The 15,636-nt window shown below is 31.6% G+C and overlaps 1 protein-coding gene and 1 long non-coding RNA gene across 2 annotated transcripts in view; both read right to left on the bottom strand.

The window, feature by feature from the left end:
- Positions 1-2,083: 2,083 nt before the first annotated feature.
- LOC143058270 (cephalotocin receptor 1-like) overlaps positions 2,084-15,636 on the bottom strand; it is a 78,242-nt gene continuing 64,689 nt past the window's right edge. Inside the window, exons 2-3 of the mRNA XM_076231745.1 lie at positions 8,796-9,791; positions 2,084-2,791 (exon numbers count right to left, since the gene is read on the bottom strand). Of these exons, the coding sequence (XP_076087860.1) occupies positions 2,586-2,791; positions 8,796-9,741 (1,152 nt within the window). The 5' untranslated portion in view covers positions 9,742-9,791 and the 3' untranslated portion in view covers positions 2,084-2,585. The remainder of the gene's footprint in view (positions 2,792-8,795; positions 9,792-15,636) is intronic.
- LOC143058271 (uncharacterized) lies at positions 5,285-7,856 on the bottom strand. Its single transcript, XR_012972976.1, has 2 exons — positions 6,106-7,856; positions 5,285-6,074 (listed from the first exon to the last, which is right to left on the bottom strand). It is a non-coding gene; the product is annotated as an uncharacterized LOC143058271 (long non-coding RNA).

The raw sequence follows: 15,636 nt of genomic DNA on the forward strand, positions 1-15,636 counted from the left end.
AAGGGCGAAAAAAAAAAAATTAAGGAGGAAATTACACCAAATATAACATTTCTTCATGTCAGAGAGATGTATGTTTATTGTAAACTTTAACGATATTTCATACCCTTTGTTTCAGACTAATCATGTAATATTACTTGCCTATTTTTACGTTCAATATTACTCACCATAATTTAACTTGTTTGTGATTTGTGTTTTCAGGAAATCATTATTACATATAAATTTTCATGGCGAGATTAACAATCTAACCAAAGTCAAGCAATGAACTTAGTCCGCCAAGGGCCTTGGAAAGATCTGTACGTACGATTAGGCGACGGAATCAAACCCATATCTTTCCTAGAATTATTAAAAGAGAAAGGGGGGGGGGGGGTCATATTTATCTAAAAGCTTGATTTCAATCCCGTAACATTTTCATAAACATGTCATATCGTAAAGTGTCTTCTTTATTTAGAGAATGGAGTGTTAATAGTAGATCTATGATTATTTCTGTTTAAATGTATCTTTCATGGAATCGAGACAATTTAGAGCGAGACACTGTGCTGTCATCTGTCTATTTAAAGAAGTCTGTATTGACTCCATCAAGGTATGCTTGTTTCTTGTTTTGTTTCTGTCGTTGGCTTGTTGGTCTTTTGACAAATAACACACATTTAGTTTTCCTTCGACTTTATTCTTAATTTTCCGTGTACGCTGCTGACAAAACATAAGTAAATATATAAGTCTGATTTCACTTAAATGACATAGTTATGTTACTAGGACACCTGTCTATTATTGTCTCCCTCTAGCGGATTTAATTTTGTTTTTTTTTTGTCGTTCGGTTTGTGTGTCATCTCCTTTTATTCATGACGCACTGATTGCTGAAAAAATATTATCATATACATTCGATAACACTTCAAGTTTGCTTTGTACTATACATATACCTGATTAATCTAAATGTTTTCTACTTAGCGTCCAGTTGCAAATATTTCATGCATATTTAAGTATTGTGTCAGAAAACTAAATTGTAATGATATTGCACATGTGTCTACTTAAACACTTGCTTTATAGTATATGCTGTGTAAAGATTCACCAGAATTCAAATGATTAGATGTAAGCAATATTATAGGCAATCAAACAGCCTTCAACAATGAGAATATCCCTTACATTATAGCATTACATGTATGCCAAGCAAATTTTATTCTATGTGCTTTGTTATGTATTTTTAAACCCCAAAGTTTATCTAGTGTATAAAAGTATTGTCATCCCTAGATATCACTCGTTCTAGCAGCAAAACGATTTCTAAATTGGGACGTGCAATTGACAATTGGGATGTACAAATAGCACACAAAATATTGACTCAAAGTTTTCAAATAAATTACACTTCATTATAGAGCTGAATTAAATAAGGAAACTGTTTGTTTAATTTGTTAATTTAATTGCATGTTATGTTCCTTAAAGTAATAGTATTTCGGGAAATATGGGGTGTTTTTTCCGTGTTTTTGTGTGTGTGTGTGTGTGTTTTAAACCATTGATATACCGAGTTTGTATGATAAAAATGATAAAATATAATTATGATTGTTCAGTCTTGTTGACAATTTTGAACAGATCAATCTTTTTTTTTAAATGGTTGTTCACTTGAAAGGGCAATATAATATATAAAAAGATGTGGTATTAGTCTGAATGAGACAATAATCCATCTAAGAAACAATTAGTGACATGTATACCATTATAGGTCAAAATATGGCCTTCAACACGTCTCACGACAAACAGTTTAAAAGCAAAAGCAAACATTTTACAAAGGAATCAGTGCAGCCATCACTTTTGAAGATAAGCCAATTGTTAACTATTGAAATGTTGTAGAGAAAAAAGTAAATTGTATGTACCTCTAATGATGTGCTGTTACATAAATAAGACAATATTGATTCGTACAATTATCTGCCAAAAGAGATTCAATAATAGCTAAATGTATTTAAACCAAGTAGTCCTCAACAAGTCCTACTCATGAAAATCCGATTGAACCCGAAAAAAAAAAACCCATAAAAAACAAAATTAGATAATTAAGAATAACAGATAGATTTTGTCATCATCATAGAAAGGGAATAATTTTCGTTAAGACATTTACTTTCTCATGTTTAATTATACGCGTACACTTCTCATTATTTAATACATGTACATTGTATAAGTCTTTAGCACTAGTATTTGAAGATTGCTATGTATTTCTAAACTAACATTCCTAGTTGATAAGTGTGCTACTGTATTACATGTACCAGCATAGTTGAAATATCAGTGTTACTAGAGTATCGGTGTTGCTAGAAACACAGTATGATAGTGAATATTGGGAGATCACCTGAAATTTGTCCAGGCAACTTGCTGCCTTCAGTTGCCTTCATGTTGTCTTGATTTGTAGAGGGTTCTAACGGACCTACATATCCTTATAGAGGTAATACTATAAACACTTGTTTTTAAATGTGCCATTACTTAAAGTCAAAATAAGATCCTGTAAAATATTGCGTCACAATTTAAAATATTCGACGTCGCATAAATAAACATAGATTATTGCATGACATCAGACGGTTATTCGATGACAGGTCAAGGGTCATAGTAGTTGTTGTCTACTGTAAGGATGACGTATACTTGGAACTGAAATGTGATCGATTACTACGCCATGTGGGAACATGAATTTCGAAGGAGGTTCGTTTCTTAGGCATCAGACAATTTTTAACCTTATCGAATGCTGCATCACTGAAAAACAAATAGATCCATGGGTTTGTACAGCTGTTTAGACTTGCTAGGAGAAGTATTATTGTAAACGCAGGTCCTGAAAGAAAAGAAAAAAACAGTATAAGTATTTCTGTAATTCATATATTTTGTAAGTGTGTGGTAAATACATATTTTTTTTACAAAGCAGGAACATTTTGTAATGTGTGCTACATACATTGTTTATCATTTTTTCCGAGACGTTTAATTATCGAAAACACAAAGTAGCATTATAATACACTTTATACTAGATACATCTACAAAGGCCTCTTTTTCAGCACATATATACATATATCTATACTTTTTCAGAATAATGTATATTAAAGGATAGATATTGCTTGAATTATAATACTGATGTTGATATAATGCATAACATAGTTACGGATATGTGTAATAATTATATGCATTATCTTAACATTAAAATTATTATTCAAGCAAAGAAATAACCACTACAACAACTTTGATAACATATGTATTTATGGAAATTGGAATGCAACAGACGACACAAATTAACAAGGGAGAAACCCACAACAGTTACTACGGAAAATGCTTTTTTTGTGCTGTTTTTCTTCTAAAGATGAGGTCTTCAACATAGAGCATGAACCTTTTTCACGCAAGTTCAAGAGGGTGCGTTTTTGAACGGAAATATTTGATGGCTGTTGATCGCAGTACATATCTGTTTTTAAAAACACATCTGATTTATAAAAAAAAACTATAATTTATATCTGGCATATAAATCTTAAAAATTTAATCAACAAACTGCCCTTAACCGGGAAAAAGAAGTAGCACAAACATAGGTTAGGTTTTCACAAACACCAGTATAAGCGCATACACCTCAGACACAAGAGGACTTTTGACGATATGTACATAGCACAAAAGAAAACTTTTGAAATGTTTAAAGAGATAGCTGAAATATTAATGACACAAAAAATCGCTGCGCGCGCATAAAATAATTAAAAGCAATGGAACGGCCATGGCATAATACATTTAAATCAAAATTACCATGAGACATTAAACATAACTATTAATATAGAGAAGTAATAGTGATTGCATTGGTTTGTCACTTCGTTTGTTCAAATTTTATTTCTGAAACATTTTATTGGTTTATCAACAAAACATAAAAAGCCGGGGTCTGTGTAACAATTTCCAAACCGAATAAATTCAATGCAAAATAAAAAATACAGCAATAGCTTCAGTTCTCTGAAATATTAGAAATAAGATACATGACTGTATAAAAAGTTATATATATCTATTTGAGTTATTTACGTGCTATTCAACAAACTTTTCATAGATGTCTACACGATGGTTTCACTGTGTGCTTTTGATTTGATCTATGCATGCTTATAGAGTTGACATAAATATAAATTAATGCCCATCAATGATTCAGTCTCCATGAAATTGTATTTCTCCTTATCAGAATCTAAAATAAGGAATATAACATAAGACTTCAATATGTCCCAATCGAATAGCGGAAGCTGGCAGTTAACTATTAAATAATCTTTTTCATTAAACAATTTCCTTATCTGTCAAAACGTTTGAGTGATGTGTCACACGCTTCAATGCTATCATGAAGCGATGCCATAAACATTTTACGTTTTACCGTTTCTAGTATATATCTACGAAAGTCTGTTAGGAAATCGGTAAAATAATGATATAACTTTCGGATCCAAAGAGAGATAAATGTTTTAAATATTGACAGTTTTATTACTGTAATTACCCATAAAGACACAATCAAACTAAATTTATTTTCTTCAAGACCGATAATTACGATTTTTTGTACTTTTATAGCCTCTATCTCCTTGAGGAATTATACAACTATTAAAGTTTAATTAGATAATCCTGTTTTCGTATCTTTAGCGTTAAAAAATGGATGATGACGTATTAGAAATTCAGATAAACAATGTTTAGGATTATTTTAACAATGATTAAAAGCATATCCATTTCATGGGTGTTTGAAGACACTTTTGTGGTTTAAATCAAACCAAATAATCTTTGTTCACAGGAACGACTTTAAATAATCGATTGCTACACCATTGGAAGTGTCAGTGGTTCTATATCTTTTGTATAAACGATGGTTAGTTATACATTAGTGTCTATATATTGATGGGTTTCATTTCGTTGCCGATTGTTCCAAAATGTTGCATCGAATGAATATGAAGTTAATTTTAGCGGATCTATGTCAAGCAAATTCAATCTATAGCTAGACAGTCACTGCTGTTTTCAATTAAGTTACTTTAAAAATTGGCATCAAATATTTTTTTTCCAGGATATCATAGATTAATCGATATTTTGCTATTGATTTAATGTGGTCAAATTGACACACTTAGAATTTTCTTATTATTTGACGTGTATAGAAAATCCTAGTTTGTCGTAATTTGAATTGTCGATTATACATGTGGTTGTTTTGTTGGTGTGTTTCGTTTTTGTTAACTCTATAGTCCGTCGGAAATGAATACCAGTATTTTACAATCCAAACAATTTAGGCCCGTTTTACTGAAATCATGATAGAGGTTCCGTACTGGAAAGTTATTGTAAATCAATACACGAGACTGGATACATGAACGTTCACATACTTTATTTTTCCATCCAACATATATACAAAATTAATCACAGTTCATAAAGCATATTTACAAAACAGTAATCATGGCAACATCTATCAACTCGCCGCTGCTCGTAGATCGAGAGCTGGGCGAACCGGTGCGTCACATGGTTCTCTCTATATTTTCTCTTTTTTCGTTTCAAAGTTAACCTTTATAAAACATGATCATAGCAATGTTTTGACCAATGAAAATAGAAAAAGGTTCTTATAAACAAATAGTTTCCAAACAATGAAACATTTTAAAAGCAGATTAAATTAAGACTTAGTGTTAATTGACATTATTCACTTTATATACAGTTTAGGTGTTGACAAATAAATTACATTGATGACCATTGTTGTCAAAAAGTATTCTCACGACATAATCTTAATCTTAATCCATAAATATTTAATAGTAACGCTAAGACGACTAATACATGTCTTTTATAAAATTATTGAAAAAAAGTTCAAAATCTTGTTTTCTGAATAAAATGCACTTCTAGCGTAAAAAAATATTGAAACTGAATTACTCATAAGAAATAATGACTTTTGATACCAAACATGACTTAAAAATAATCAAATGCAAAATTCCACAATTTCATGCATTTTTACAACATGACAACTCTTCCAACATCCCTCTAGCTTCGGACCCCGAAGCTGTATACATTTTGACATCAACAGCTATACATATATATGACATGAATATCTCTAAATTTTCAGAATTTTGCGTATTAATTTTGAAAAAAATATATATATCATTCGGACGAACCTCTACTTCGTAAACGTACATTCGGACGAACCTCTACTTCGTAAACGTAAGTGAGAACCATTTACACGAAAATGAAAACCAAGTAATATACAACAATAAAACATCGTCTATTTAATGCTAGTTTCTGGTCCGTTGAGGTTCGAAATTCATCAAAGGCAGGCCCCTTATAACCTCCTTAAAATATCAACCCGGACAGAATACCGGTTGCACTTTCAATAGAACAATATCTTGGTCAAGGTTATCAGAATGCCTTCCTTAGCTTTGGATAACCTGTCAAGTGCCCTAATTAGCTTTATGACAAATACCAACGATATCCAGTTTTTTGTTTTTGTAAATTACAAGGTGCGTGATCATGGGTTTTAAATCGCTCGTCTTCATGAATAAAAATAAAAAAAATAAGTTGCTTTCACAATTCTATTGATTTTGACTGAGCTTTAAAAAATGTCGCAGTTGTTCAGACTACGCTTAGCACTATAAACATAAAGAAAAAGAAACAATAGACCGGCTATTGGACTTAAACTAGATACGAAATTGGTCAATCAAAATCAATAAAATATGTAAATATTGAAACATGAAAATTATAAAGTAAATGTTACATAAATTCAAACTGATGTTGAATACAAGAGTTAGTAATTGCAAATAATATCTCATTTCACAATTGGCATCGAACCGTCTTCTCTGCATACGGTACATCACGTCCATGGTAGAAATCCACCATACAGCGAATACAAGTGGTCACATCCACTTTAGCATATAATCACAAGATGCAAATCTTAAGTTGTTCATGGTCGATGTCGAGGAATGTCATGTCGTTTCGATATTCTTCATGGGTCTCTGTTCGTTGTTCATGGTCGGTTAATCAAAAGGTATAGGTATGTCCATATGCTCACAATAATTATTTCGGAAACAAGTTTCGAATAACTGGGATAAAGTTCTTGAATGGGGACACTCAGCTTGGCAGCGAAAGGTAAACACAGGATCGGCACTCATCCTCCGCCATTTGACACACTTAGAATTTCCTTATTATTTGACGTGTATAGAAAATCCTAGTTTGTCGTAATTTGAATTGTCGATTATACATGTGGTTGTTTTGTTGGTGTGTTTCGTTTTTGTTAACTCTATAGTCCGTCGGAAATGAATACCAGTATTTTACAATCCAAACAATTTAGGCCCGTTTTACTGAAATCATGATAGAGGTTCCGTACTGGAAAGTTATTGTAAATCAATACACGAGACTGGATACATGAACGTTCACATACTTTATTTTTCCATCCAACATATATACAAAATTAATCACAGTTCATAAAGCATATTTACAAAACAGTAATCATGGCAACATATATTAACTCGCCGCTGCTCGTAGATCGAGAGCTGGGCGAACCGGTGCGTCACATGGTTCTCTCTATATTTTCTCTTTTTTCGTTTCAAAGTTAACCTTTATAAAACATGATCATAGCAATGTTTTGACCAATGAAAATAGAAAAAGGTTCTTATAAACAAATAGTTTCCAAACAATGAAACATTTTAAAAGCAGATTAAATTAAGACTTAGTGTTAATTGACATTATTCACTTTATATACAGTTTAGGTGTTGACAAATAAATTACATTGATGACCATTGTTGTCAAAAAGTATTCTCACGACATAATCTTAATCTTAATCCATAAATATTTAATAGTAACGCTAAGACGACTAATACATGTCTTTTATAAAATTATTGAAAAAAAGTTCAAAATCTTGTTTTCTGAATAAAATGCACTTCTAGCGTAAAAAAAAATATTGAAACTGAATTACTTATAAGAAATAATGACTTTTGATACCAAACATGACTTAAAAATAATCAAATGCAAAATTCCACAATTTCATGCATTTTTACAACATGACAAAATGTTAAAAGCCACACATTGTTGATTGGGTATTGAAATATAGTCATCACGTTAATTCTCCAGCCCGTTTGGCTGTATAATTGAATATATACGCAGCCACGTCCTTGAGTGTACCAATTGTGAATTGTCAGTCTTTATACCAACCCCTTGCCAACTCCTAGATGTATGGAAATGTAAAAGTAAGTGTTCTATGGAAATGCGTTCTTAAAAAGGCCGTTTTTTAAAAGTATAATAGATGAAAACCTCGTTCATTTTCGTATTGTTGCAATATGCTTTACCCCCAGAGTTGTAGAATTTGTTACAACATTCTTCGAAAATCTTGTAATTTTCAATATCGACAATATATTTATCAGCACCTTTTATTTTGAATGTTGATTTCCTATGGTGGAAGGAGCAGGAGGTTTTTTTTGTTGGGGGGGGGGGGGGGGCTTTAATTTATAGCTACACATGCTTATGTTTTCCGCTTTTTTTCTCCAGATTTGAATACAACTTGTACCTGCATTTTGTGTTCCTAGATTATTCATTTTCATTTTCATTGTCAACCCGTCATTTGCAATTAGTCGTCCCCTAACCATAAAAGTAATTAGTTATGTTAAAATGTCGTCATGAAGGCAAAAACTTTCTTCGAGATATCAAAATGCAAAGATTCATGAATTATATTAGTGGAAAGTAAAGAATATCAATATTTGTTCAAAGTCGTGTTTTTTTTCCTTCTCTTTATATATACAAATTAACATAGAACACACGCTCTTAAGAGATCTTTAGCTGACTTCCTGCCCCTCCCCAGTGGCAAGATCCAGTTACGTAAACTGTGAGTAACATTTTAAGATAATTACCGTAAAATGGAGCATTTTCGTCCCATGCTGACCACATCTGTGCAATAAAAAAAGGAGACCAGCAAACGAGATAACACAGCACAACTGTCAATGTCATTTGCACTGTTCTAATTTTAGCACGGGATATTCCATGATGCATTTGGGGTCTTTTTGCTGTACCGTTCATATCTAATCGGTCTAAACTAGATTGACTTCCACATTGTTCTATTCTGCGTAGTTGTGCATCTGACCAGGAACGACCTGAAGAGGTCGGAACCGGTTCCCCAACTCTACCACGTTTCCAGACAGTATAACATATGCATCCATAGCAAAATATTAGAATGAGTATAGGGATTATATAAATTAACAATGTGGAAGCTGTGATGTATAGTTGTAACGTCCAGTAAGGTTCAAATGTTGCCCAGCAGTCATACTGACCATCGCTGCGTTTTGCAAATGCAAAGATCAATAGTTGAGGTAGACTGAATAGTAATGACAGTGACCAAGCAATGGCGACCATATAATGGACTTTTCTTGAAGACCACTTATGAGCGATGAATGGATGAATCAACGCCACGTATCTGTCTATAGCTGTCATAACCAACACATATGAAGATGCATACATTGCTACAACCTGAATATATTTAACAAATCGGCACAGAAAATCTCCACCAATGAAAACATAGGTCAAATCCCAACATATTTGTGGTAGTACGTTGCAAAATGCCACAAATAGATCAGCGGAACTTAGATGAACCATCAGTAAATGCACTCGTGCTAACTTGCGTCTGCGCGTCCATAGTGTCAGCAGAACTGTACTGTTACCAATAACAGCAAGACAAAATATCACACACTGCACGGTAATTTCCACTAATGCAAGATCCTCGTTCCTTTCACTGTAAATGGATGCATTTTTATTCGTCAAAGAAAAATTGTCAATCGTTGATGTAGTATTTTCAACTGCCATTTTACCAAATCATTTTTTTTCAGTTTCACTGTATATTCAATACCATATACCTAAAACGAAATACAAAATATGTGTTAATCTAGTATTACAAAAACTAAAATATTTTCTTATTCGTATTACATAATCTAATCGTTACTTATCGAACATACCGCTTTGCCAATAGAAAAATGCAGGATGCAGTTTACATCCACATTTATTGGTTTCTGAAAGGATAGTCATCTCATTTGTAAACATACCATACACATGTATCTCCTTGTTTTTACATAAATTACGTATAGAGAACACACATGTTGTATTCCCCATCCCACTATCCCCCTTTTGTTATAGTCAGCTGTAAGTGGAGCAAAATAATGATACATGTACGTTTTGATGTTTTCTGGATCCTTTATGACAAAATATTTAGACGAAATAGCTAATGCAAGAGCTAACATTAGACAGACTGTATCGTCTTGTTTTTTATTTGTTAATCAATTTATTCTGCTGGGTTTAAAACATAAATATAGTACTCATACATTGTAATAACCTTAGATGATAACTATCCAAATCCTCGACAATCGTTACATTTTTTCAACATAACATACCGACATCAATAAGAGTTTGTAAAAATCTTACATTGTTCATGTTTCTGTCTAAGCTTAGATGTCTTTATTTGAATGGTATACAACATTGCCATAAAGTCTCATATATACAAAATACCAATTCAAACATTTCTTAAAATCGAACTGGAGATGGTTTCCTCCAGCTTTATCAACACATTAGATTTAAATAAAATAAGTTAAAGTAACTAAGGCTGATGGCAAGAAAAAAGTACCCTTTTTTTCTATTCTGAGGGTAAAAGCTTTTACTGTAGTATAGTTAATTTTTGACACGTTAGGTAGCACTCGTTTGAGGTTCACAGCGTTTTACGTATCTTGATTAACATAAATTTTGGTCATCCCTGGCTTTTATGGGGTTCTTGTTGCTTAGTCTTTAGTTTCTGATGTAGTGTTTTATAGATTTTAGTTTAGTTTCTTCCAGTCTCTCTTTGTCACATGAGTTTTGATTCCCTCTTTGTCATCTTCCTACTTTATTAATGTAGTCCCAACCTAAATATTTGTTTGATTTACTGATTTGATTCCAATGAACTTTTTTTCTTACATGTGACGAATGTTTCTGACATTCCTATTGGAATATGTTTTATTGTGCGTGATTAATGTATGTTTATTTTTAGGCTACCAATGATGACACTACTTTTAGTCCTTTCACATCTTTATATATAGTAAGAAACTTGATGCAATAATCATTTTCAAAAACGCGTTAATTATTGTCTAAAAGTCGTCACCTGTGCGGCTCGTTTGTGACATTATTTTATCAATTGTTATTAAATTTCTGCAGGAAACATTCATTACATCTATAAAGATGATTTATGTTTCATTATAAAAAATAATATATAATTGTCGTTCATAACTTGCGTCATGTAAGGTATTAAATCAACATGTTCTAGAATGGATTCAAATCTATGAGCATCATTATTAAAGCTATCAATGGGAAAAACACATGCAACCTATCATGGATAATTACTTGAATGAGAAGTTTAAGGGAAAAGGAGAGATGCTGTTATGACTTAATATCGAATCTATACTGGTCATTGCGTATGTCCATAGTTCTTTTATTTTTAAGTGTTTTGTTGGCTTTTTTTTTTTTGCAACACGGTTTTCTGTCGTTCGTTCGACTAATGGTGTCTATAACATCGTTGGACAGCGAGAGCTAAGCATTTTTGAAATTTTGGACTCTTTCTGGAATTTAATTTGATTTGAAAAGAAAATGATAAATTTTAGAAAAAAAAAAATACATTTTCCCACCGTTTCTAGTATGTCTCATCAGACACATTAAATTGATAACTTAACTTAATTCTCATCCCACAATAAACTGTAATATTGATAGCCTTATAAATAAACTACTACCTGTAATATTATTGAAAGAGAACTCCGTATGGAGTGTGCTTATATAATTATCCCCTACGCGGCTAGTTGATAACCGATGTCAAATTGGAATTACAAAATCTTTAAGAAAAAACAAAGTTTAAAAAAAAATGTTTAATTTCCGTTTAATAGCTTTTCGAAATCATAGTCAATGATGCGATTTTAACCAATAATAAATCCCAGACGACGACAAGGAGGCCAACACTAAAATTAAATTGAAATAGAAGGTTGAAGTTTTATTTCTGACCTAAGTACTGTTTTATATTGGGTATCTAAATTACCCACAAACAAACAAAACAGATAAAAAGAAAGAGTGACTCAACTCCAAGTAATACTCACCTACATACATTTGTTATTTATAATTTAAAAAGTGACGCAAATTGCAATTATTTTGAGTACCATTTTAACAAAGGGAGCTTAAGTTTATAGACTATCTAACAAGACCAGGTGCATGTATATTATGGTAATGACGTAAAGTAACGTTTGAGTAGTCTGCATAATGCAATTCGAATGAATGATGGCTGAGCTCGAAGTCAATTTTTTATAAACAGGATCACATTTTCCATTATGATTAAAAAAAGCTTACGGAAACAGCGTTGATAAATCTGAAGAATTTGCAATTTCAAATTCATGGAAAGTAGAGTTTGCCTTACACAGACAAATGGATGTGTCTTCATTATGTTGCAAATTAACGTTTTAGAATGTAAAACAGCATTCCACACTTAAATTGACAGCCTCGAACAGATCTGACAAATATGTGGTAAAGTATGTCAAGCCGTTCTCGTCAAAACTATGTTTAAAACATTTTTTGAAAATTTTACACACTGAGAATTAAAAAAAAAAACACACTGAGATTAAAAAACCTAAAAACACACACTGAGAATAAGAAACTACACACTGAGATTTGATAAAGACGCACTAAGATTTGATAAAGACGCACTAAGATAACGAAAAATGAAAAACACACACTGAGAATTGAAAATTACACGCTGAGATTTCATAAAGACACACTGAGATGAAATATACTGAAAAAACACACACTGAGAATTTGAAACTACGCACCGAGAATTTAAAATTACACACTGAGATTTGTGCGCACTTTTTATGCGCACATATCTAATTAGCATACGTAATCTTAATCTATTACAAGCTTAAAACAACTAGGGGACATAACTCGTTAGTCCTTCAATCTGGTACCAAATGTTTTATAAAATACATTAGCAATACAACGTTAAAGACTAATAGAACAAGAAAAATACCCACTTAGTACTCTCATTACAAAATATAACCAGAGACATGTATCATATGTCTTTGATATAACCAAATGGTGAAAACTTTATCAAAATTATAAGAAATCATTGGAACAATCTACAAAAAGACAAACAATGCAATAACATGTTCACCCAAGTGCCTATTACAGCATATAAACGTTATAACAAAAATATAAAAGAGTACCTTGCGAAATCAGGGTAATAGTTGAAAGACTTTTGAAAAAGGACCCATGCTTAATCAGTTTTAAGCAAACAATCCTGATACGCCGTTAGCAATAATATTAATCTGAATTATATTGACAACAAACTTATGAATATGAGTTAGCAAAAAACGATGAAAAGTCTTGAAATTTATTATGAATGTTGGTTGAAAAAACCGCATTTCATTATAATGACAAGAGTTCTAGAGACCAATATATTAATTTGTTGAATTATTCTTCTCATGAATATTCATTAGTAATTTGCATATTAATCTCAATGTGTATTTTTGAATTATCAGTGTGTAATTAACAATTCTCAGTGTGTGTTTTTCAATTTATTTAATCTCAGTGTGTCTTTTAAAAACCTCAGTGTGTGTTTTTCATTTTTTTAAATCTCAGTGTGTAATTTCGATTTCTCATTGTGTTTTTGTTAGGTTTTTAAATCTCATTGTGTAATTTTTTCGAAAAAATGGGTTTAAAGATAGTTTTGACGAAAACGGCTTGCCATAATTAAGATGAAGTTGTACTTGAGATGTCATTTGGTGATTTTCCATTATATTTCAAATGTGACAGATCAATAGTAAACCTTGGACCGAAGTTGACATCATTTTAGTTTTATAATTCCGTATTACCATATTTCACACTTTGGCCTGGATTTAAAGATTGATGGTTTAGACTGCAAAAAGGATGTCCTTTTCTTCGTGAAATGATATATATGTATTCTTTAAGCGTAAAAGAAATTAAGGAATGTTTTAACCGTTTTAAAATTGGTGTTTAGATATAAATCATGATATTGTACAATTGTAACAAAGGCAGATCCGAATGCTTAAGGTACATGTAACTGGGGTATTTGAGAAAATGTAGTCTCCGTTCCATTAAAAGAAAGAAATTACATATAATTATAATTATAAGGAACCAATTAAAACAAAACATTAATTTGTCTTTTTCAATAAGGATAATAAATAATATTAAAAATGATACCGCGGTAAATTTTGGTATCTTCACAATATGTTGAAGATCACTACTCAAATCCACGACAATCGTTGCATTTTATCATCAGAACCGTTCATATTTAAAACATATCGACGTCAATATATTTTTTTCAAATTTCTTGGTGTGTCAGAGTGAAGATGTCTTTGTTTAAATAGTATGCTATAATAAAGTCTTATGTGTATACAAAATGCCAATTCAAACATTTCTGGAGATTGTTTCCGCCAGTTTATCAAAATGTTTAAATCTAGATAAAATAAGTTAAAATTCCTTTCTATACTTAAAGTTAAAGTTCCTGCTGTAGCATGTTAATTTTAGACGCGTTAGGTAGTACTTGTTTGTTGTTCGCAGCGTTTAACGTATCTTGCTTAAAACACTTTTTGTATTATCGGGTTCCTGTTGGTCATTCTTTAGCTTTTGATGTAGTGTTTTATATTTTTGTTTGTTTTTTCTTCCAGTCTCTTTGTCAAATGTGTTTAGATACCCTCTTTGTCATCTTGCTCCTGTTTTAGTGTAGCCAAAGAATAAATATTTGTATGATTAACTGATTTGATTCCAATGATTTTTTTCCCTTACATGTGATGAATGTTTCTGACATTCCTATTGGAATGTGTTGTATTGTCCGTGATTAATGTATGTTTATTTTTAGGCTAACAATGACACTACTTTTAGTCCTTTCACATATTTAGTAAGAAACTTGATGCAATAATAATTTTCAAAAACGCGTTAATTATTGTCTAAAAGCGTTAACATGTGCGTCTCGTTTGTGACATTATTGAATACATCGTTATTAAATTTCTGCAGGCAAAAACGGAAACATTCATCACATCTATAAAGATGATTTGTGTTTCGTTATAAAAAATAATTAGACAATATACGTATAGTGTCTTGAAATATGAAATTTATTTGTATGAGGTTTAGAAACGGGGGAAATGCGAGGTTCTACCGAGCATTTCCCCTGTTTCGTGCAGAATACAAATAAATTTCATATTTCAAGACACTATACGTATATTGTTTTTACACTGAAATCGATAAAAAATTTAAAAAATTAAAATAAAATATGTAACAAACAGTGTTAACATAAAGTGTTCGGAATTTCCCAGTTGGGGTACCATTTTGGGATATTTCCCCATGAGCGTAGTCCAGGCGGTATAACATTGACATTTTAAGGAATTAGAAAGGGAAAATGAACTTAATTAATAACATTTAATAAACATGGTATATAAATTACCAATTTGAAGACATAACAAGTTAAATTCATTAAGTTTGACCTTTGTTACAACACGTTGTCATGGTTGTGACGTGACTTTGTTGATGAAATACAGTAGTTCCGGTAAGTAGGCGGGGCTTATAGGTTAGTTGGGGTCATTGACGTATAAAGCTAACGTTTATACGTATAGCTTTATCTGTATTGTAAAACAGCTGATTGCAGTATAATTTATAATTGTCGTACATAACTTGCGTCATGTAAGG

The sequence above is a fragment of the Mytilus galloprovincialis genome, chromosome 14 (genome assembly GCF_965363235.1).
Source record: "Mytilus galloprovincialis chromosome 14, xbMytGall1.hap1.1, whole genome shotgun sequence".
NCBI classification, from domain to species: Eukaryota; Metazoa; Mollusca; class Bivalvia; order Mytilida; family Mytilidae; genus Mytilus; species Mytilus galloprovincialis.